Source organism: Engystomops pustulosus, chromosome 5 (assembly GCF_040894005.1).
Source record: "Engystomops pustulosus chromosome 5, aEngPut4.maternal, whole genome shotgun sequence".
Classification (NCBI taxonomy): Eukaryota; Metazoa; Chordata; class Amphibia; order Anura; family Leptodactylidae; genus Engystomops; species Engystomops pustulosus.
Genome location: NC_092415.1, coordinates 3,272,255 through 3,295,471, shown reverse-complemented (window position 1 = coordinate 3,295,471; position 23,217 = coordinate 3,272,255). Strand labels below are relative to the sequence as shown.

The following is a 23,217-nucleotide window of genomic DNA, read 5'->3' as shown; positions in this document are numbered from 1 at the left end:
TACATGATCTGTACTCAGAGATATCACTGTGTTATCTGTGGTGTTACATAGGACTGCAGGACACATCTACTACATGATCTGTACTCAGAGATATCACTGTGTTATCTGTGGTGTTACATGGGACTGCAGGTCATATCTACTACATGATCTGTACTCAGAGATATCACTGTGTTATCTGTGGTGTTACATAGGACTGCAGGACACATCTACTACATGATCTGTACTCAGAGATATCACTGTGTTATCTGTGGTGTTACATAGGACTGCAGGACACATCTACTACATGATCTGTACTCAGAGATATCACTGTGTTATCTGTGGTGTTACATAGGACTGCAGGACACATCTACTACATGATCTGTACTCAGAGATATCACTGTGTTATCTGTGGTGTTACATAGGACTGCAGGACACATCTACTACATGATCTGTACTCAGAGATATCACTGTGTTATCTGTGGTGTTACATAGGACTGCAGGACACATCTACTACATGATCTGTAATCAGAGATATCGCTGTGTTATCTGTGGTGTTACATAGGACTGCAGAACACATCTACTACATGATCTGTACTCAGAGATATCACTGTGTTATCTGTGGTGTTACATAGGACTGCAGAACACATCTACTACATGATCTGTACTCAGAGATATCACTGTGTTATCTGTGGTGTTACATGGGACTGCAGGTCATATCTACTACATGATCTGTACTCAGAGAGATATCACTGTGTTATCTGTAGTGTTACATAGGACTGCAGGACACATCTACTACATGATCTGTACTCAGAGATATCACTGTGTTATCTGTGGTGTTACATAGGACTGCAGAACACATCTACTACATGATCTGTACTCAGAGATATCACTGTGTTATCTGTGGTGTTACATAGGACTGCAGGACACATCTACTACATGATCTGTACTCAGAGATATCACTGTGTTATCTGTGGTGTTACATAGGACTGCAGGTCACATCTACTACATGATCTGTACTCAGAGATATCACTGTGTTATCTGTGGTGTTACATAGGACTGCAGGACACATCTACTACATGATCTGTACTCAGAGATATCACTGTGTTATCTGTGGTGTTACATAGGACTGCAGGACACATCTACTACATGATCTGTACTCAGAGATATCGCTGTGTTATCTGTGGTGTTACATGGGACTGCAGGACACATCTACTACATGATCTGTACTCAGAGTTATCACTGTGTTATCTGTGGTGTTACATAGGACTGCAGGACACATCTACTACATGATCTGTACTCAGAGATATCACTGTGTTATCTGTGGTGTTACATAGGACTGCAGGACACATCTACTACATGATCTGTAGTCAGAGATATCACTGTGTTATCTGTGCTGTTACATGGGACTGCAGGTGACAATGTGATGGATCAGTCTCAGGTACTTACTTTCCCCTTCCACCTTCTCGGGGGTCCTGGACCATACCACCTGGCGGGTGTCGAGCTTTAGTTGGAAGGTTCTCCTCTCGGGGCGCTGGGACTTCTTCTGGTAGAATAGGGTCAGGACTGTCCCGCTCTCCAGGTGTCTCGTTATCCGGTTCATGTCTCCGGTCTCCGGTTCCTCCAGGAATCCATTCATGTTGGGTAATCTGCAGCCAGACATCCTGGAGAGGGTCCTCACTGCCTCCGGATCCGTGGTCCTGTAGCCCCCTGCGGATGAGAGGCTCCAGGTCGCTGCATCACACCAGTGACCTCTGCAGAGGATCCCGTCCAGTCACTGTGATCCACAGGCGCAATGATCTGCAGGAGACATCCAGGCAAACATCAGGTCTCTCCGCGTCCCAACTTTCCAGCCCCTCTCCTCCTGGTAGTAAGAGCGATGGAGCAGACCACACCTAGATCCACCCTCTCCCCTCTCCTCCCTCCATCCGCATCCCAGGCAGATCCTCGCAGGATGTGGGGGGCACTAAGTGGAGGAAGACAACGTGAAGGGGATCTCTGTCACTACAATCCTGCAGAACACAGAAGCCCACCACCTGCAGGCTGCACTAATGGGTTAATGAGGACCCCCAGGGCAGCGCTAATCGCTTCCCACTATGATCCCTGGTGTCCGGATGCTCCGGGGAGACAGGTCGTGACCCGGGAAGGGCTCTCCCTAATAAGCAGATAATGGACCGGGCGGATGTGCAGCCAATCACTGAGTAATGAGTCTAATCTGATTTCCCTGCCATCAACCACAGCCTGACAATCCTGCAGCAGAGGCGCCGCAGCAGCTTCCACCCACCCCCAAGATGACAGAGGATGCAGCCGGAGTGGTCACTGGTCCCGGGCCCTGCAGCAGGATGACAGGGGCCCCGCAGGTAGAGCTGCAGCAGGATGACAGGGGCCCCGCAGGTAGAGCTACAGCAGGATGACAGGGGCCCCAAAGATAGAGCAGGATGACAGGGGCCCCGCAGGTAGAGCTGCAGCAGGATGACAGGGGCCCCGCAGGTAGAGCTGCAGCAGGTTGACAGGGGCCCCGCAAGTAGAGCTGCAGCAGGATGACAGGGGCCCCGCAGGTAGAGCTGCAGCAGGTTGACAGGGGCCCCGCAGGTAGAGCTGCAGCAGGATGACAGGGGCCCCAAAAATAGAGCAGGATGACAGGGGCCCCGCAGGTAGAGCTGCAGCAGGATGACAGGGGCCCCAAAGATAGAGCAGGATGACAAGGGCCCCACAGGTAGATCAGGATGACAGGGGCCCCGCAGGTAGAGCAGGATGACAGGGGCCCTGCAGGTAGAGCTGCAGCAGGATGAAAGGGGCCCCACAAGTAGAGCAGGAGCAGGATGACAGGGGCCCTGCAGGTAGAACTGCAGAAGAGTTGTAAGGGCCCTGTAGATAGAGCTGAAGCTGGATGACAAGGGCCACACAGGTAGAACTGGAGCAGGACGAGAGGGGCCCCACAGGTAGAGCTTGAGCAGGATGACAGGGGCCCCACAGGTAGAGCTGGATAAGGATGACAGGGGCCCCGCAGGTAGAGCTGGAACAGGATGACAGGGGCCCCGCAGATAGAGCTGGAGCAGGATGACAGGGGCCCTGCAGGTAGAGCTGGAACAGGATGACAGGGGCCCCGCAGGTAGAGCTGGATAAGGATGACAGGGGCCCCACAGGTAGAGCTGGAGCAGGATGACAGGGGCCCCGCAGATAGAGCTGGAGCAGGATGACAGGGGCCCCGCAGGTAGAGCTGCAGCAGGATGACAGGGGCCCCGCAGTATGGCAGAGGATGCAGCTGGTTTGGCCACTGGTGCCGGGGCCCCGCAGGGTGACAGGTCACTGGGCACAGTCTTATCTTCAGCTGCTGCTGCAATGGACGCCCAGAGGAAACAGCAATCACACATGGCCGGAAAGAGAACAGAGGAATTTAGAAAAAAAATATTTGCAGGATCTTGGCTTAGGAAAGAAAAACATTGGAGAGAGCGGGAAGTGCGGAGCGATGGCGCCACCTACTGTCCAGCCACAGGAAGTGACAGCCCCAGGCACCAGCGGGGTTATAGGGCAACAAAACGTCTTAAAGGGGAACTGCCATAAATCCCTCCAATCCCAAACTTCTGTCCACACATGAGAGACCCTGGAAGTGACCCGTACACACAGGAGCAAGGTGGGGGGCCCTCAATGTGGCCCTAAAGAAAATCCAAGATTGTAAATACACTGTGGGAAGGAGTCCATTCATTCAGCAATACTTCAGGACCTTGGATAGGGGGGCGAGGAGCTGCCGCTGCTAGGGGGAGACAACTACGCAATGATGGACTGCTGCGCCCCCAACACTTTACACAGGACTGCTGCGCCCCCAACACTTTACACAGGACTGCTGCACCCCCAACACTTTACACAGGACTGCTGCGCCCCCAACACTTTACACAGGACTGCTGCGCCCCCAACACTTTACACAGGACTGCTGCGCCCCCAACACTTTACACAGGACTGCTGCACCCCCAACACTTTACACAGGACTGCTGCGCCCCCAACACTTTACACAGGACTGCTGCGCCCCCAACACTTTACACAGGACTGCTGCGCCCCCAACACTTTACACAGGACTGCTGCGCCCCCAACACTTTACACAGGACTGCTGCACCCCCAACACTTTACACAGGACTGCTGTGCCACAACACTTTACACAGGACTGCTGCACCCCCAACACTTTACACAGGACTGCTGCACCCCCAACACTTTACACAGGACTGCTGCACCCCCAACACTTTACACAGGACTGCTGCGCCCCCAACACTTTACACAGGACTGCTGTGCCCCCAACACTTTACACAGGACTGCTGCGCCCCCAACACTTTACACAGGACTGCTGCGCCCCCAACACTTTACACAGGACTGCTGTGCCCCCAACACTTTACACAGGACTGCTGCGCCCCCAACACTTTACACAGGACTGCTGCGCCCCCAACACTTTACACAGGACTGCTGCGCCCCCAACACTTTACACAGGACTGCTGCACCCCCAACACTTTACACAGGACTGCTGCGTCCCCAACACTTTACACAGGACTGCTGCACCCCCAACACTTTACACAGGACTGCTGCGCCCCCAACACTTTACACAGGACTGCTGTGCCCCCAACACTTTACACAGGACTGCTGCGCCCCCAACACTTTACACAGGACTGCTGCGCCCCCAACACTTTACACAGGACTGCTGCACCCCCAACACTTTACACAGGACTGCTGCACCCCCAACACTTTACACAGGACTGCTGTGCCACAACACTTTACACAGGACTGCTGTGCCACAACACTTTACACAGGACTGCTGCACCCCCAACACTTTACACAGGACTGCTGCGCCCCCAACACTTTACACAGGACTGCTGTGCCACAACACTTTACACAGGACTGCTGCGCCCCCAACACTTTACACAGGACTGCAGCGCCCCCAACACTTTACACAGGACTGCTGCGCCCCCAACACTTTACACAGGACTGCTGCACCCCCAACACTTTACACAGGACTGCTGTGCCCCAACACTTTACACAGGACTGCTGCACCCCCAACACTTTACACAGGACTGCTGTGCCCCAACACTTTACACAGGACTGCTGCGCCCCCAACACTTTACACAGCACTGCTGCGCCCCCAACACTTTACACAGGACTGCTGCACCCCCAACACTTTACACAGGACTGCTGTGCCACAACACTTTACACAGGACTGCTGCGCCCCCAACACTTTACACAGGACTGCAGCGCCCCCAACACTTTACACAGGACTGCTGCGCCCCCAACACTTTACACAGGACTGCTGTGCCCCAACACTTTACACAGGACTGCTGCGCCCCAACACTTTACACAGGACTGCTGCGCCCCCAACACTTTACACAGGACTGCTGCACCCCCAACACTTTACACAGGACTGCTGCGCCCCCAACACTTTACACAGGACTGCTGCGCCCCCAACACTTTACACAGGAATGCTGCGCCCCCAACACTTTACACAGGACTGCTGTGCCCCAACACTTTACACAGGACTGCTGCGCCCCCAACACTTTACACAGCACTGCTGCGCCCCCAACACTTTACACAGGACTGCTGCACCCCCAACACTTTACACAGGACTGCTGTGCCACAACACTTTACACAGGACTGCTGCGCCCCCAACACTTTACACAGGACTGCAGCGCCCCCAACACTTTACACAGGACTGCTGCGCCCCCAACACTTTACACAGGACTGCTGCGCCCCCAACACTTTACACAGGACTGCAGCGCCCCCAACACTTTACACAGGACTGCTGCGCCCCCAACACTTTACACAGGACTGCTGCGCCCCCAACACTTTACACAGGACTGCTGTGCCCCAACACTTTACACAGGACTGCTGCGCCCCCAACACTTTACACAGCACTGCTGCGCCCCCAACACTTTACACAGGACTGCTGCACCCCCAACACTTTACACAGGACTGCTGTGCCCCAACACTTTACACAGGACTGCTGCGCCCCAACACTTTACACAGGACTGCTGCGCCCCCAACACTTTACACAGGACTGCTGCACCCCCAACACTTTACACAGGACTGCTGCGCCCCCAACACTTTACACAGGACTGCTGCGCCCCCAACACTTTACACAGGAATGCTGCGCCCCCAACACTTTACACAGGACTGCTGTGCCCCAACACTTTACACAGGACTGCTGCGCCCCCAACACTTTACACAGGACTGCTGTGCCCCAACACTTTACACAGGACTGCTGCACCCCCAACACTTTACACAGGACTGCTGCGCCCCCAACACTTTACACAGGACTGCTGCGCCCCCAACACTTTACACAGGACTGCTGCGCCCCCAACACTTTACACAGGACTGCTGCGTCCCCAACACTTTACATAGGACTGCTGCGCTCCCAACATTTACACAGGACTGCTGCGCCCCCAACACTTTACACAGGACTGCTGCGCTCCCAACATTTACACAGGACTGCTGCGCCCCCAACACTTTAAACTGGACTGCTGCGCCCCCAACACTTTACACAGGACTGCTGCGCCCCCAACACTTTACACAGGACTGCTGTGCCCCCAACACTTTACACAGGACTGCTGCGTCCCCAACACTTTACACAGGACTGCTGCGCCCCCAACAATTTACACAGGACTGCTGCACCCCCAACACTTTACACAGGACTGCTGCGTCCCCAACACTTTACACAGGACTGCTGCGCCCCCAACAATTTACACAGGACTACTGCTGCTGGAGACCAACGAGAGGAGATACCAGGGGTCTACAGGCTGGAGACCACCGAGAGGGGATACCAGGGGTCTACAGGCTGGAGACCACCGAGAGGAGATACCAGGGGTCTACAGGCTGGAGACCACCGAGAGGAGATACCAGGGGTCTACAGGCTGGAGACCACCGAGAGGGGATACCAGGAGTCTACAGGCTGGAGACCACCAAGAGGGGATACCAGGGGTCTACAGGCTGGAGACCACCGAGAGGAGATACAAGGTATCTACAGGTTGGAGACCTCCGAGAGGAGATACCAGGGGTCTACAGGCTGGAGACCACCGAGAGGGGATACAAGGTATCTACAGGTTGGAGACCTCCGAGAGGAGATACCAGGGGTCTACAGGCTGGAGACCACCGAGAGGGGATACAAGGTATCTACAGGTTGGAGACCACCGAGAGGGGATACCAGGGGTCTACAGGCTGGAGACCACCGAGAGGGGATACAAGGTATCTACAGGTTGATGACCACCGAGAGGAGATACCAGGGGTCTACAGACTGGAGACCACCGAGAGGAGATACCAGGGGTCTATAGGCTGGAGACCACCGAGAGGAGATACCAGGGATCTACAGACAGGAGACCACCGAGAGGGGATACCAGGGGTCTATAGGCTGGAGACCACCGAGAGGAGATACCAGGGGTCTACAGGCTGGAGACCACCGAGAGGGGATACCAGGGGTCTACAGGCTGGAGACCACCGAGAGGGGATACAAGGTATCTACAGGTTGGAGACCACCGAGAGGAGATACCAGGGGTCTACAGACTGGAGACCACCGAGAGGAGATACCAGGGGTCTACAGGCTGGAGACCACCGAGAGGGGATACCAGGGGTCTACAGGCTGGAGACCACCGAGAGGAGATACAAGGTATCTACAGGTTGGAGACCACCGAGAGGAGATACCAGGGGTCTACAGGCTGGAGACCACCGAGAGGGGATACAAGGTATCTACAGGTTGGAGACCTCCGAGAGGAGATACCAGGGGTCTACAGGCTGGAGACCACCGAGAGGGGATACAAGGTATCTACAGGTTGGAGACCACCGAGAGGGGATACCAGGGGTCTACAGGCTGGAGACCACCGAGAGGGGATACAAGGTATCTACAGGTTGATGACCACCGAGAGGAGATACCAGGGGTCTACAGACTGGAGACCACCGAGAGGAGATACCAGGGGTCTATAGGCTGGAGACCACCGAGAGGAGATACCAGGGATCTACAGACAGGAGACCACCGAGGGGAGATACCAGGGGTCTACAGACTGGAGACCACCGAGAGGAGATACCAGGGGTCTACAGGCTGGAGACCACCGAGAGGGGATACCAGGGGTCTACAGGCTGGAGACCACCGAGAAGAGATACCAGGGGTCTACAGGCTGGAGACCACCGAGAGGAGATACCAGGGGTCTACAGGCTGGAGACCACCGAGAGGGGATACCAGGGGTCTACAGGCTGGAGACCACCGAGAGGAGATACAAGGTATCTACAGGTTGGAGACCACCGAGAGGAGATACCAGGGGTCTACAGGCTGGAGACCACCGAGAGGAGATACAAGGTATCTACAGGTTGGAGACCACCGAGAGGAGATACCAGGGGTCTACAGGCTGGAGACCACCGAGAGGGGATACAAGGTATCTACAGGTTGGAGACCACCGAGAGGAGATACCAGGGGTCTACAGACTGGAGACCACCGAGAGGAGATACCAGGGGTCTATAGGCTGGAGACCACCGAGAGGAGATACCAGGGATCTACAGACAGGAGACCACCGAGAGGGGATACCAGGGGTCTATAGGCTGGAGACCACCGAGAGGAGATACCAGGGGTCTACAGGCTGGAGACCACCGAGAGGGGATACCAGGGGTCTACAGACTGGAGACCACCGAGAGGGGATACAAGGGATCTACAGACTGGAGACCACAGAGAGGAGATACCAGGGGTCTACAGGCTGGAGACCACCGAGAGGAGATACCAGGGGTCTACAGGCTGGAGACCACCGAGAGGGGATACCAGAGGTCTACAGGCTGGAGACCACCGAGAGGGGATACCAGAGGTCTACAGGTTGGAGACCACCGAGAGGAGATACCAGGGGTCTACAGACTGGAGACCACCGAGAGGAGATACCAGGGGTCTACAGGCTGGAGACCACCGAGAGGAGATACTAGGGGTCTACAGGCTGGAGACCACCAAGAGGAGATACCAGGGGCCTACAGCCTGGAGACCACCGAGAGGGGATACCAGGGGTCTACAGGTTGGAGACCACCGAGAGGGGATACCAGGGGTCTACAGCCTGGAGACCACCGAGAGGAGATACCAGGGGTCTACAGGCTGGAGACCACCGAGAGGGGATACCAGGGGTCTACAGACTGGAGACCACCGAGAGGGGATACCAGGGGTCTACAGACAGGAGACCACCGAGAGGAGATACCAGGGGTCTACAGACTGGAGACCACCGAGAGGGGATACAAGGGATCTACAGACTGGAGACCACCGAGAGGAGATACCAGGGGTCTACAGACTGGAGACCACCGAGAGGGGATACAAGGGGTCTATAGGCTGGAGACCACCGAGAGGGGATACCAGGGGTCTACAGACAGGAGACCACCAAGAGGAGATACCAGGGATCTACAGAGTGGAGACCACCGAGAGGGGATACAAGGGGTCTACAGGCTGGAGACCACCGAGAGGGGATACAAGGGGTCTACAGGCTGGAGACCACCGAGAGGGGATGCCAGGGGTCTATAGGCTAGAGACTATCAAGAGGAGATACCAGGGGTCTACAGGCTGGAGACCACCGAGAGGAGATACCAGGGGTCTACAGGCTGGAGTCCACCGAGAGGAGATACCAGGGGTCTACAGGCTGGAGACCACCGAGAGGAGATACCAGGGGTCTACAGGCTGGAGACCACCGAGAGGAGATACCAGGGGTCTACAGACTGGAGACCACCGAGAGGAGATACCAGGGGTCTATAGGCTGGAGACCACCGAGAGGAGATACCAGGGATCTACAGACAGGAGACCACCGAGAGGGGATACCAGGGGTCTATAGGCTGGAGACCACCGAGAGGAGATACCAGGGGTCTACAGGCTGGAGACCACCGAGAGGGGATACCAGGGGTCTACAGACTGGAGACCACCGAGAGGGGATACAAGGGATCTACAGACTGGAGACCACAGAGAGGAGATACCAGGGGTCTACAGGCTGGAGACCACCGAGAGGAGATACCAGGGGTCTACAGGCTGGAGACCACCGAGAGGGGATACCAGAGGTCTACAGGCTGGAGACCACCGAGAGGGGATACCAGAGGTCTACAGGTTGGAGACCACCGAGAGGAGATACCAGGGGTCTACAGACTGGAGACCACCGAGAGGAGATACCAGGGGTCTACAGGCTGGAGACCACCGAGAGGAGATACTAGGGGTCTACAGGCTGGAGACCACCAAGAGGAGATACCAGGGGCCTACAGCCTGGAGACCACCGAGAGGGGATACCAGGGGTCTACAGGTTGGAGACCACCGAGAGGGGATACCAGGGGTCTACAGCCTGGAGACCACCGAGAGGAGATACCAGGGGTCTACAGGCTGGAGACCACCGAGAGGGGATACCAGGGGTCTACAGACTGGAGACCACCGAGAGGGGATACCAGGGGTCTACAGACAGGAGACCACCGAGAGGAGATACCAGGGGTCTACAGACTGGAGACCACCGAGAGGGGATACAAGGGATCTACAGACTGGAGACCACCGAGAGGAGATACCAGGGGTCTACAGACTGGAGACCACCGAGAGGGGATACAAGGGGTCTATAGGCTGGAGACCACCGAGAGGGGATACCAGGGGTCTACAGACAGGAGACCACAAAGAGGAGATACCAGGGATCTACAGAGTGGAGACCACCGAGAGGGGATACAAGGGGTCTACAGGCTGGAGACCACCGAGAGGGGATACAAGGGGTCTACAGGCTGGAGACCACCGAGAGGGGATGCCAGGGGTCTATAGGCTGGAGACCACCGAGAGGGGATACCAGGGGTCTACAGGCTAGAGACCATCAAGAGGAGATACCAGGGGTCTACAGGCTGGAGACCACCGAGAGGAGATACCAGGGGTCTACAGGCTGGAGTCCACCGAGAGGAGATACCAGGGGTCTACAGGCTGGAGACCACCGAGAGGAGATACCAGGGGTCTACAGGCTGGAGACCACCGAGAGGAGATACCAGGGGTCTACAGGCTGGAGACCACCGAGAGGGGATACCAGGGGTCTACAGGCTGGAGACCACCGAGAGGGGATACCAGGGGTCTACAGACAGGAGACCACCGAGAGGAGATACCAGGGGTCTACAGGCTGGAGACCACCGAGAGGAGATACCAGGGGTCTACAGGCTGGAGACCACCGAGAGGGGATACCAGGGGTCTACAGGCTGGAGACCACCGAGAGGGGATACCAGGGATCTACAGCCTGCAGAGGTGATCACAGAGTGCAGGGGCTATTGTACCACCAGGGGGGCAGTGTCACCCCACAGCAGCACAGAGGTGTTACAGCAGCCCGGGGGGGGGGGTGACCCCCGAAGACCCTCACACACGTCCCCACATACAGGAGGGGGATCCCAGGGGAGAGACACAGCTGAGAGTCCGGGACAATGTACCAGTGCACATCCTAGGTGTCACATGCCAGTGCGCGGCTCCACTGATACATTGCTACAAACCCTCAGCTGTGTTATCAGGGCATTCATTAATACCACAGACGTTTCAATTCAGTGACAGCAAGCAGGAAGCTGCAGAACATTTTAATAACAAAGAACACGTGACCAACCATGACGGGGCCTCCCGAGGACGCTGACACTTCCGGATATCGCGGCTGCTAGGATACCGCCCGTCTGTCAGGAGCGCGGCGCGTAGCAGTGACGCAGAGCGGAGGAGCCGCCATCTTAACTGTGGGCAGCAGAGACTGGAAGTGGAGTGTCGCGCAGGGAGTCACCCGCCGGTCACACACATGGGTGCACAGTGCCGCTGCTGAACTACCGGATGGGAAAGAGCCGCGGGCGGAGCAGCGGTTACCGGTGCCGCGATCTGTGACGTCATCACCGCGCGACCACCGCGGCAGAGCTGTTTACCGACATGGACGAGGAGAAGGAATCACTAAGGAGGCAAATACAACTGCTACAGGGTGAGACAAGAACACAGGGGCCACAGAGGGGTATACAGGGGGAGAAGGGCCCCGGGGAGGTATACAGGGGGAGACAAGATCACAGGGGCCACAGAGGGGAAACCGGGGGTAGAGGGGATTAGGGAGGCCACAGAGGGGTATACAGGGGGAGAAGGGCCCCGGGGAGGTATACAGGGGGAGAAGGGCCCCGGGGAGGTATACAGGGGGAGAAGGGCCCCGGGGAGGGGATACGGGGGGAGACGGGCCCCGGGGAGGGGATACGGGGGGAGAAGGGCCCCGGGGAGGGGATACGGGGGGAGAAGGGCCCCGGGGGGGGGGGGGGGACAGGGGCCCCGTGGAGGGGGGGGGGGAGGAGGAGGAGGAGAAGCTGCAGATACAAGGATAGGGGGGAGGGAAAGGATTGTTACTTTGTTACTCTATTTTTGACTTCACTATGTTTTTGTTTTCTTTCAGGCCTGATTGACAGCCATAAGATTATCCACGGCAATGCGCCTGCTGCCACTCCAGCAGCGACCCCAAGATGGCAGACCGCCTCCCAGCCACCAGGGGGATTCCAGGGCAGAGGGGGATACCCACAGCCTCAGCCCAATCACAACTCCTGGAGGAAGAAATATTCACTGGTCAACCGGACGGCAGCAGCTGAGCTTCCTGGGGACATCCAGAGAGTTCCAGGTAGAGCAAAGATATCCGGAAATAAAAACCAACCCGCTGATGTGTCCAGCTTCAAATGGCAGCGGCCTGGACCCTCAGAGAGTCTGACACGACCTGGACCCTCAGAAAGCGCTGCGGCACCGTCCACGTCTGCACAGCGAGGGGCCCGACCCATAACCTCAGGAAGCCACAATAATCCGGGCCACAGCCAAGGGTCTCACAAAGAAATCCTCAGGGGGACAGCCAAGACTTGTAAACCACTGACTATAACTGCCCCAACCCAAGTACTGGCAAGACCCCAGCCGCCTGTCGTGAAGCCCCCTGTGCCCCTCCCAAAGACCGAAGTGATTTGTCCAGCCCCTAAACCCAATGTAGGTTCTTTACCCCAAAGAAGCAATGAAGCTGTCACTGCCAATAGAGTTACAAGAAGTCAAAAGACCAAATATAGGTGGGTGGCGGATTCTCCCAGAGCCCCCCCTAAGAAAGTCAGCCCCGCAGCCAAGAAGGTATCCATCGGCGAGAAACTGGAGACCCCCACGAAAGTGAGGAAGGATGGCGCAAACCCAAAGACAGCAGCACAGAAGAACCGATACAAGTGGAAGGCTGAGAGCATTGTGTCCTCCACTCCCAACCGGTCACCTGCCTCAAATCGGGGGGCTCCCAGGTCTGGCCCAGCTACACCCCAGCATAACAAAGCATCAGGGGTGGCGACAGCTGCCTCATTCAAGACTCCTACACATTCTAGCTACAAAGTGAAAAGCAAGACAAAGATTATCAAGAGAAGGAGCACATCCAGGTATAATCACAGGGAGGGAGGGAAAGGGAGAGCAGAATAGTGAGTGCAGCTCTGGAGTATAATACAGGATGTAACTCAGGATCAGTACAGGATAAGTAATGTCATGTATGTACACAGTGACTGCACCAGCAGCAGAATAGTGAGTGCAGCTCTGGAGTATAATACAGGATGTAACGCAGGATCAGTACAGGATAAGTAATGTCATGTATGTACACAGTGACTGCACCAGCAGCAGAATAGTGAGTGCAGCTCTGCGGTATAATACAGGATGTAACTCAGGATCAGTACAGGATAAGTAATGTCATGTATGTACACAGTGACTGCACCAGCAGCAGAATAGTGAGTGCAGCTCTGGGTTATAATACAGGATGTAACTCAGGATCAGTACAGGATAAGTAATGTCATGTATGTACACAGTGACTGCACCAGCAGCAGAATAGTGAGTGCAGCTCTGGGGTATAATACAGGATGTAACTCAGGATCAGTACAGGATAAGTAATGTCATGTATGCACACAGTGACTGCACCAGCAGCAGAATAGTGAGTGCAGCTCTGGGGTATAATACAGGATGTAACTCAGGATCAGTACCGGATAAGTAATGTCATGTATGTACACAGTGACTGCACCAGCAGCAGAACAGTGAGTGCAGCTCTTCGGATATAATACAGGATGTAACTCAGGATCAGTACAGGATAAGTAATGTCATGCATGTACACAGTGACTGCACCAGCAGCAGAATAGTGAGTGCAGCTCTGGGGTATAATACAGGATGTCACTCAGGATCAGTACAGGATAAGTAATGTCATGTATGTACACAGTGACTGCACCAGCAGCAGAATAGTGAGTGCAGCTCTGGGGTATAATACAGGATGTAACTCAGGATCAGTACAGGATAAGTAATGTCATGTATGTACACAGTGACTGCACCAGCAGCAGAATAGTGAGTGCAGCTCTGGGGTATAATACAGGATGTAACTCAGGATCAGTACAGGATAAGTAATGTCATGTATGTACACAGTGACTGCACCAGCAGCAGAATAGTGAGTGCAGCTCTGCGGTATAATACTGGATGTAACTCAGGATCAGTACAGGATAAGTAATGTCATGTATGTACACAGTGACTGCACCAGCAGCAGAATAGTGAGTGCAGCTCTGCGGTATAATACAGGATGTAACTCAGGATCAGTACAGGATAAGTAATGTCATGTATGTACACAGTGACTGCACCAGCAGCAGAATAGTGAGTGCAGCTCTGGAGAATAATACAGGATGTAACTCAGGATCAGTACAGGATAAGTAATGTCATGTATGTACACAGTGACTGCACCAGCAGCAGAATAGTGAGTGCAGCTCTGGGGTATAATACAGGATGTAACTCAGGATCAGTACAGGATTAGTAATGTCATGTATGTACACAGTGACTGCACCAGCAGCAGATAGTGAGTGCAGCTCTGGGGTATAATACAGGATGTAACTCAGGATCAGTACAGGATAAGTAATGTCATGTATGTACACAGTGACTGCACCAGCAGCAGAATAGTGAGTGCAGCTCTGGAGTATAATGCAGGATGTAACTCAGGATCAGTACAGGATAAGTAATGTCATGTATGTACACAGTGACTGCACCAGCAGCAGAATAGTGAGTGCAGCTCTGGGGTATAATATACATCTTGCATTATATTATCTACTTTCTACTGTTCTTCAGGTCTCCTGCAGATAAGAAGTCTTCTCCCTTGGCTCCGCTGATGATGAAGAGTCATTACTCCCTGCGCAGGCGGAGTTCTCCTCGTGTGAAGTCTCCATGTACAGTAAAAAGAATTTCACCCCGGGGGCTCGTCCACATTTCCAAACACAGACTACGAAGACTGCCCCCTAGTGGCAAGCAGCCGAGCCCTCCTGTGCGGGAAGGTAGGAGAATGTGACTGTGATGCTCCTTACATAATTTTCTCTGTAATTCTTTTGGCTCTTGATAGCAGCCCTTCGCCTCGGGAGGTACCATACAGGTAGGTCTCTTCCCACATTTTCAGTTGCACTGCAATTAACCCTTACAGGACCTTGGGACTCGCGTGTTTGGGAAATGGCAGAACCTCATATTTCTGGTGAGCTTTTACAGCTTTTTCATCTTCTTCTGCTGATCTAATCCTTAGTACACGGCGGAGTCGCAGTAAAAACCCTGAAGGAGTTAAACATTGTAATATTTGATCAGAAAGGAACTGCTGCCCCTAGTACTGTATCCGGTGGTCATTAGTGTGTACTACAAGCACTCGCCCCCTCTGCCTGGTGTTAGACTGCCCCTATGTGCTCTATATGGGGACCTATAGCTTTACATGGGTTACATTATGGGCCTTTTCTGATACAGATATATAATGTATAGAGGCCCCAGGACTGTACAGGGTATATAGTGTTACCTGGGGGTCACCATGTAATGTATAGAGATCCCAGGACTGTACAGGGTATATAGTGTTACCTGGGGGTGACCATGTAATGTATAGAGATCCCAGGACTGTACAGGGTATATAGTGTTACCTGGGGGTGACCATGTAATGTATAGAGATCCCAGGACTGTACAGGGTATATAGTGTTACCTGGGGGTCACCATGTAATGTATAGAGGCTCCAGGACTGTACAGGGTATATAGTGTTACCTGGGGGTCACCATGTAATGTATAGAGGCTCCAGGACTGTACAGGGTATATATAGTGTTACCCGGGGGTCACCATGTAATGTATAGAGGCCCCAGGACTGTACAGGGTATATAGTGTTACCTGGGGGTGACCATGTAATGTATAGAGATCCCAGGACTGTACAGGGTATATAGTGTTACCTGGGGGTCACCATGTAATGTATAGTGGCCTCAGGACTGTACAGGGTGTATAGTGTTACCTGGGGGTCACCATGTAATGTATAGAGGCTCCAGGACTGTACAGGGTATATAGTGTTACCAGGGGGTCACATGTAATGTATAGAGGCCCCAGGACTGTACAGGGTATATAGTGTTACCTGGTGGTCACCATGTAATGTATAGAGATCCCAGGACTGTACAGGGTGTATAGTGTTACCTGGGGGTCACCATGTAATGTATAGAGGTCCCAGGACTGTACAGGGTATATAGTGTTACCTGGGGGTCACCATGTAATGTATAGAGATCCCAGGACTGTACAGGGTATATAGTGTTACCTGGGGGTCACCATGTAATGTATAGAGGCCCCAGGACTGTACAGGGTATATAGTGTTACCTGGGGGTCACCATGTAATGTATAGAGGCCCCAGGACTGTACAGGGTATATAGTGTTACCTGGGGGTGACCATGTAATGTATAGAGGTCCCAGGACTGTACAGGGTATACAGTGTTACCTGGGGGTCACCATGTAATGTATAGAGGCCCCAGGACTGTACAGGGTATATAGTGTTACCTGGGGGTCACCATGTAATGTATAGAGGCTCCAGGACTGTACAGGGTATATAGTGTTACCTGGGGGTGACCATGTAATGTATAGAGATCCCAGGACTGTACAGGGTATATAGTGTTACCTGGGGGTCACCATGTAATGTATAGAGGGCCCAGGACTGTACAGGGTATATAGTGTTACCTGGGGGTCACCATGTAATGTATAGAGGGCCCAGGACTGTACAGGGTATATAGTGTTACCTGGGGGTCACCATGTAATGTATAGAGGCTCCAGGACTGTACACGGTGTATAGTGTTACCTGGGGGTCACCATGTAATGTATAGAGGCTCCAGGACTGTACAGGGTATATAGTGTTACCTGGGGGTCACCATGTAATGTATAGAGATCCCAGGACTGTACAGGGTATATAGTGTTACCAGGGTGTCACCATGTAATGTATAGAGGGCCCAGGACTGTACAGGGTATATAGTGTTACCAGGGGGTCACCATGTAATGTATAGAGGGCCCAGGACTGTACAGCGTATATAGTGTTACCTGGGGGTCACCATGTAATGTATAGAGGCCCCAGGACTGTACAGGGTATATAGTGTTACCTGGGGGTCACCATGTAATGTATAGAGGTCCCAGGACTGTACAGGGTATATAGTGTTACCTGGGGGTGACCATGTAATGTATAGAGGTCCCAGGACTGTACAGGGTATATAGTGTTACCTGGGGGTCACCATGTAATGTATAGAGGCCCCAGGACTGTACAGGGTATATAGTGTTACCTGGGGGTCACCATGTAATGTATAGAGGCCCCAGGACTGTACAGGGTATATAGTGTTACCTGGGGGTCACCATGTAATGTATAGAGGCCCCAGGACTGTACAGGGTATATAGTGTTACCTGGGGGTGACCATGTAATGTATAGAGGGCCCAGGACTGTACAGGGTGTATAGTGTTACCTGGGGGTGACCATGTAATGTATAGAGGGCCCAGGACTGTACAGGGTATATAGTGTTACCTGGGGGTCACCATGTAATGTATAGAGGCCCCAGGACTGTACAGGGTGTATAGTGTTACCTGGGGGTCACCATGTAATGTATAGAGATCCCAGGACTGTTCAGGGTGTATAGTGTTACCTGGGGGTCACCATGTAATGTATAGAGGCCCCAGGACTGTACAGGGTATATAGTGTTACCTGGGGGTCACCATGTAATGTATAGAGGCCCCAGGACTGTACAGGATATATAGTGTTACCTGGGGGTGACCATGTAATGTATAGAGGGCCCAGGACTGTACAGGGTGTATAGTGTTACCTGGGGGTGACCATGTAATGTATAGAGGGCCCAGGACTGTACAGGGTATATAGTGTTACCTGGGGGTCACCATGTAATGTATAGAGGCCCCAGGACTGTACAGGGTGTATAGTGTTACCTGGGGGTCACCATGTAATGTATAGAGGCCCCAGGACTGTACAGGGTGTATAGTGTTACCTGGGGGTCACCATGTAATGTATAGAGGCCCCAGGACTGTACAGGGTGTATAGTGTTACCTGGGGGTCACCATGTAATGTATAGAGGCCCCAGGACTGTACAGGGTATATAGTGTTACCTGGGGGTGACCATGTAATGTATAGAGGCCCCAGGACTGTACAGGGTATATAGTGTTACCTGGGGGTGACCATGTAATGTATAGAGGCCCCAGGACTGTACAGGGTATATAGTGTTACCTGGGGGTCACCATGTAATGTATAGAGATCCCAGGACTGTACAGGGTATATAGTGTTACCTGGGGGTCACCAAGTAATGTATAGAGGCCCCAGGACTGTACAGGGTATATAGTGTTACCTGGGGGTCACCATGTAATGTATAGAGGCCCCAGGACTGTACAGGGTATATAGTGTTACCTGGGGGTGACCATGTAATGTATAGAGATCCCAGGACTGTACAGGGTATATAGTGTTACCTGGGGGTCACCATGTAATGTATAGTGGCCTCAGGACTGTACAGGGTGTATAGTGTTACCTGGGGGTCACCATGTAATGTATAGAGGCTCCAGGACTGTACAGGGTATATAGTGTTACCAGGGGGTCACATGTAATGTATAGAGGCCCCAGGACTGTACAGGGTATATAGTGTTACCTGGGGGTCACCATGTAATGTATAGAGGCCCCAGGACTGTACAGGGTATATAGTGTTACCTGGGGGTGACCATGTAATGTATAGAGGTCCCAGGACTGTACAGGGTATACAGTGTTACCTGGGGGTCACCAAGTAATGTATAGAGGCTCCAGGACTGTACAGGGTGTATAGTGTTACCTGGGAGTCACCATGTAATGTATAGAGGCCCCAGGACTGTACAGGGTATATAGTGTTACCTGGGGGTCACCATGTAATGTATAGAGGCCCCAGGACTGTACAGGGTATATAGTGTTACCTGGGGGTCACCGTGTAATGTATAGAGGCCCCAGGACTGTACAGGGTGTATAGTGTTACCTGGGGGTCACCGTGTAATGTATAGAGATCCCAGGACTGTACAGGGTATATAGTGTTACCTGGGGGTGACCGTGTAATGTATAGAGATCCCAGGACTGTACAGGGTATATAGTGTTACCTGGGGGTGACCGTGTAATGTATAGAGATCCCAGGACTGTACAGGGTATATAGTGTTACCTGGGGGTCACCATGTAATGTATAGAGGCTCCAGGACTGTACAGGGTATATAGTGTTACCAGGGGGTCACATGTAATGTATAGAGGCCCCAGGACTGTACAGGGTATATAGTGTTACCTGGGGGTCACCATGTAATGTATAGAGGCCCCAGGACTGTACAGGGTATATAGTGTTACCTGGGGGTGACCATGTAATGTATAGAGATCCCAGGACTGTACAGGGTATACAGTGTTACCTGGGGGTCACCAAGTAATGTATAGAGGCTCCAGGACTGTACAGGGTGTATAGTGTTACCTGGGAGTCACCATGTAATGTATAGAGGCCCCAGGACTGTACAGGGTATATAGTGTTACCTGGGGGTCACCATGTAATGTATAGAGGCCCCAGGACTGTACAGGGTATATAGTGTTACCTGGGGGTCACCGTGTAATGTATAGAGGCCCCAGGACTGTACAGGGTGTATAGTGTTACCTGGGGGTCACCATGTAATGTATAGAGATCCCAGGACTGTACAGGGTATATAGTGTTACCTGGGGGTGACCGTGTAATGTATAGAGATCCCAGGACTGTACAGGGTATATAGTGTTACCTGGGGGTCACCATGTAATGTATAGAGGCCCCAGGACTGTACAGGGTATATAGTGTTACCTGGGGGTCACCATGTAAGGTATAGAGGGCCCAGGACTGTACAGGGTATATAGTGTTACCTGGGGGTCACCATGTAATGTATAGAGGTCCCAGGACTGTACAGGGTGTATAGTGTTACCTATATAATGGTGACACATTCTGAGCTGTGTGGAGCCCCTGAGATTATGGGGCCACTTGCGGGCGCTGAATTTTGTCCTCGGCAGCTGCAGAACCTCTTCCAGCTGTGGTTCCCTGATGTGTGTGGTCGCAGTCCTCCAGGCGCCCAGCAGGGGGCAGCCTCTCGCCTCCTCTCTGTGCAGTTATTGATGGCCCAATTTCTGGCTGATGTGAGAGGAGACAGATAACCAGTGACTCCGGGCCCCGCGTCCGCCATGGCGCCCCCGCCCCCCGCGCTCATTCCTCACCGCTGATAAGACCCTCGTATATAATTATCCTTGCAAATTGGATTGTTTTAAATAACGCAGCCCCCGTTCCCGCCCGTCGCCCTGAGTTACCGCCGCCGGGTAATGGTCGCCTTCAATCAATTTCCTCGCCATTAGAAATTCCATCACAATCAACATTAAAGTTTATTTGCGGCGGCGCCCCCCCCCCTCCCCCCCGGCCGTGAATCAGCGAGAGGTCAGACGCCATCGCCATCCGCCGATAACAGGACTAATAAAAAGAGGAAATTGAATCACTAAAGATGGCGGCCGGGAGAGTGCATAAACCCCAGAGGGAACCAGCACCGGCCCGGGAGAGAAGAGGGACCGACCCGTGTGCGGGAATAGCCGCAGTGTACACTGACACACCTGTACTCTCTGCGGGATACAGTCTATTACTCTCTGTTATCAGCCATTACACCCCGGGGAGAGGAGACTGTACAGGAGGATACAATCTATTACTCTCTGTTATCAGCCATTACATCCCGGGGAGAGGAGACTGTACAGGGGGATACAATCTATTACTCTCTGTTATCAGCCATTACATCCTGGGGAGAGGAGACTGTACAGGGGGGGATACAATCTATTACTCTCTGTTATCAGCCATTACACCCCGGGGAGAGGAGACTGTACAGGGGGGGATACAATCTATTACTCTCTGTTATCAGCCATTACCTCCTGGGGAGAGGAGACTGTACAGGGGGGGATACAATCTATTACTCTCTGTTATCAGCCATTACATCCCGGGGAGAGGAGACTGTACAGGGGGGATACAATCTATTACTCTCTGTTATCAGCCATTACACCCCGGGGAGAGGAGACTGTACAGGGGGGATACAATCTATTACTCTCTGTTATCAGCCATTACATCCCGGGGAGAGGAGACTGTACAGGGGGATACAATCTATTACTCTCTGTTATCAGCCATTACATCCTGGGGAGAGGAGACTGTACAGGGGGGGTACAATCTATTACTCTCTGTTATCAGCCATTACATCCCGGGGAGAGGAGACTGTACAGGGGGGGTACAATCTATTACTCTCTGTTATCAGCCATTACATTCCGGGGAGAGGAGACTGTACAGGGGGGGGGGTACAATCTATTACTCTCTGTTATCAGCCATTACACCCCGGGGAGAGGAGACTGTACAGGGGGGATACAATCTATTACTCTCTGTTATCAGCCATTACATCCCGGGGAGAGGAGACTGTACAGGGGGGATACAATCTATTACTCTCTGTTATCAGCCATTACACCCCGGGGAGAGGAGACTGTACAGGGGGGGATACAATCTATTACTCTCTGTTATCAGCCATTACATCCTGGGGAGAGGAGACTGTACAGGGGGATACAATCTATTACTCTCTGTTATCAGCCATTACATCCCGGGGAGAGGAGACTGTACAGGGGGGGATACAATCTATTACTCTCTGTTATCAGCCATTACATCCCGGGGAGAGGAGACTGTACAGGGGGGGGGGTACAATCTATTACTCTCTGTTATCAGCCATTACACCCCGGGGAGAGGAGACTGTACAGGGGAGGATACAATCTATTACTCTCTGTTATCAGCCATTCCATCCCGGGGAGAGGAGACTGTACAGGGGGGGATACAATCTATTACTCTCTGTTATCAGCCATTACATCCCGGGGAGAGGAGACTGTACAGGGGGGGATACAATCTATTACTCTCTGTTATCAGCCATTACATCCCGGGGAGAGGAGACTGTACAGGGGGGGGGGTACAATCTATTACTCTCTGTTATCAGCCATTACACCCCGGGGAGAGGAGACTGTACAGGGGAGGATACAATCTATTACTCTCTGTTATCAGCCATTCCATCCCGGGGAGAGGAGACTGTACAGGGGGGGATACAATCTATTACTCTCTGTTATCAGCCATTACATCCCGGGGAGAGGAGACTGTACAGGGGGTGATACAATCTATTACTCTCTGTTATCAGCCATTACACCCCGGGGAGAGGAGAGGAGACTGTACAGGGGGGGGGGGGGGATACAATCTATTACTCTCTGTTATCAGCCATTACACCCCGGGGAGAGGAGAGGAGACTGTACAGGGGGGGGGGGGATACAATCTATTACTCTCTGTTATCAGCCATTACATCCCGGGGAGAGGAGACTGTACAGGGGGGATACAATCTATTACTCTCTGTTATCAGCCATTACATCCCGGGGAGAGGAGACTGTACAGGGGGGATACAATCTATTACTCTCTGTTATCAGCCATGACATCCCGGGGAGAGGAGACTGTACAGGGGGGATACAATCTATTACTCTCTGTTATCAGCCATGACATCCCGGGGAGAGGAGACTGTACAGGGGGATACAATCTATTACTCTCTGTTATCAGCCATGACATCCCGGGGAGAGGAGACTGTACAGGGGGATACAATCTATTACTCTCTGTTATCAGCCATTACATCCCGGGGAGAGGAGACTGTACAGGGGGGATACAATCTATTACTCTCTGTTATCAGCTATTACATCCCGGGGAGAGGAGACTGTACAGGGGGGATACAATCTATTACTCTCTGTTATCAGCCATTACATCCCGGGGAGAGGAGACTGTACAGGGAGGATACAATCTATTACTCTCTGTTATCAGCCATTACATCCCGGGGAGAGGAGACTGTACAGGGGGGAATACAATCTATTACTCTCTGTTATCAGCCATTACATCCCGGGGAGAGGTAACGGCAGGACAGGTGTAAGCTCC

The 23,217-nt window shown here is 53.0% G+C and overlaps 3 protein-coding genes across 3 annotated transcripts in view; 1 reads left to right on the top strand and 2 right to left on the bottom strand.

The window, feature by feature from the left end:
* Positions 1-2,254, bottom strand: part of LOC140132344 (1-phosphatidylinositol 4,5-bisphosphate phosphodiesterase gamma-1-like) — a 99,921-nt gene extending 97,667 nt beyond the window's left edge. Inside the window, 1 exon segment of the mRNA XM_072151000.1 lies at positions 1,426-2,254. Coding sequence (XP_072007101.1) covers positions 1,426-1,639 — 214 coding nt within the window. The 5' untranslated portion in view covers positions 1,640-2,254.
* Positions 1,647-3,469, bottom strand: LOC140132347 (uncharacterized). The gene is made up of 2 exons (XM_072151005.1): positions 2,261-3,469; positions 1,647-1,776 (listed from the first exon to the last, which is right to left on the bottom strand). Exons 1-2 carry the CDS (start codon positions 3,348-3,350, stop codon positions 1,751-1,753), a joined length of 1,116 nt encoding a protein of 371 aa, XP_072007106.1. The 5' UTR covers positions 3,351-3,469; the 3' UTR covers positions 1,647-1,750.
* An 8,136-nt stretch (positions 3,470-11,605) lies between these two features.
* ZC3H3 (zinc finger CCCH-type containing 3) overlaps positions 11,606-23,217 on the top strand; it is a 105,814-nt gene continuing 94,202 nt past the window's right edge. Inside the window, exons 1-3 of the mRNA XM_072151001.1 lie at positions 11,606-11,900; positions 12,354-13,347; positions 15,053-15,255. Coding sequence (XP_072007102.1) covers positions 11,852-11,900; positions 12,354-13,347; positions 15,053-15,255 — 1,246 coding nt within the window. The 5' untranslated portion in view covers positions 11,606-11,851. The remainder of the gene's footprint in view (positions 11,901-12,353; positions 13,348-15,052; positions 15,256-23,217) is intronic.

Bases quoted from the DNA above. Each gene is read 5' to 3' on its own strand.
- LOC140132347 (XM_072151005.1), bottom strand. From the start codon at position 3,350: ATGTGTGATTGCTGTTTCCTCTGGGCGTCCATTGCAGCAGCAGCTGAA. The intron at 1,777-2,260 runs GTGGGTGGAAGC...TGTCTCCTGCAG, and splicing joins CATCCTCTGTCATCTTGGGG to ATCATTGCGCCTGTGGATCA.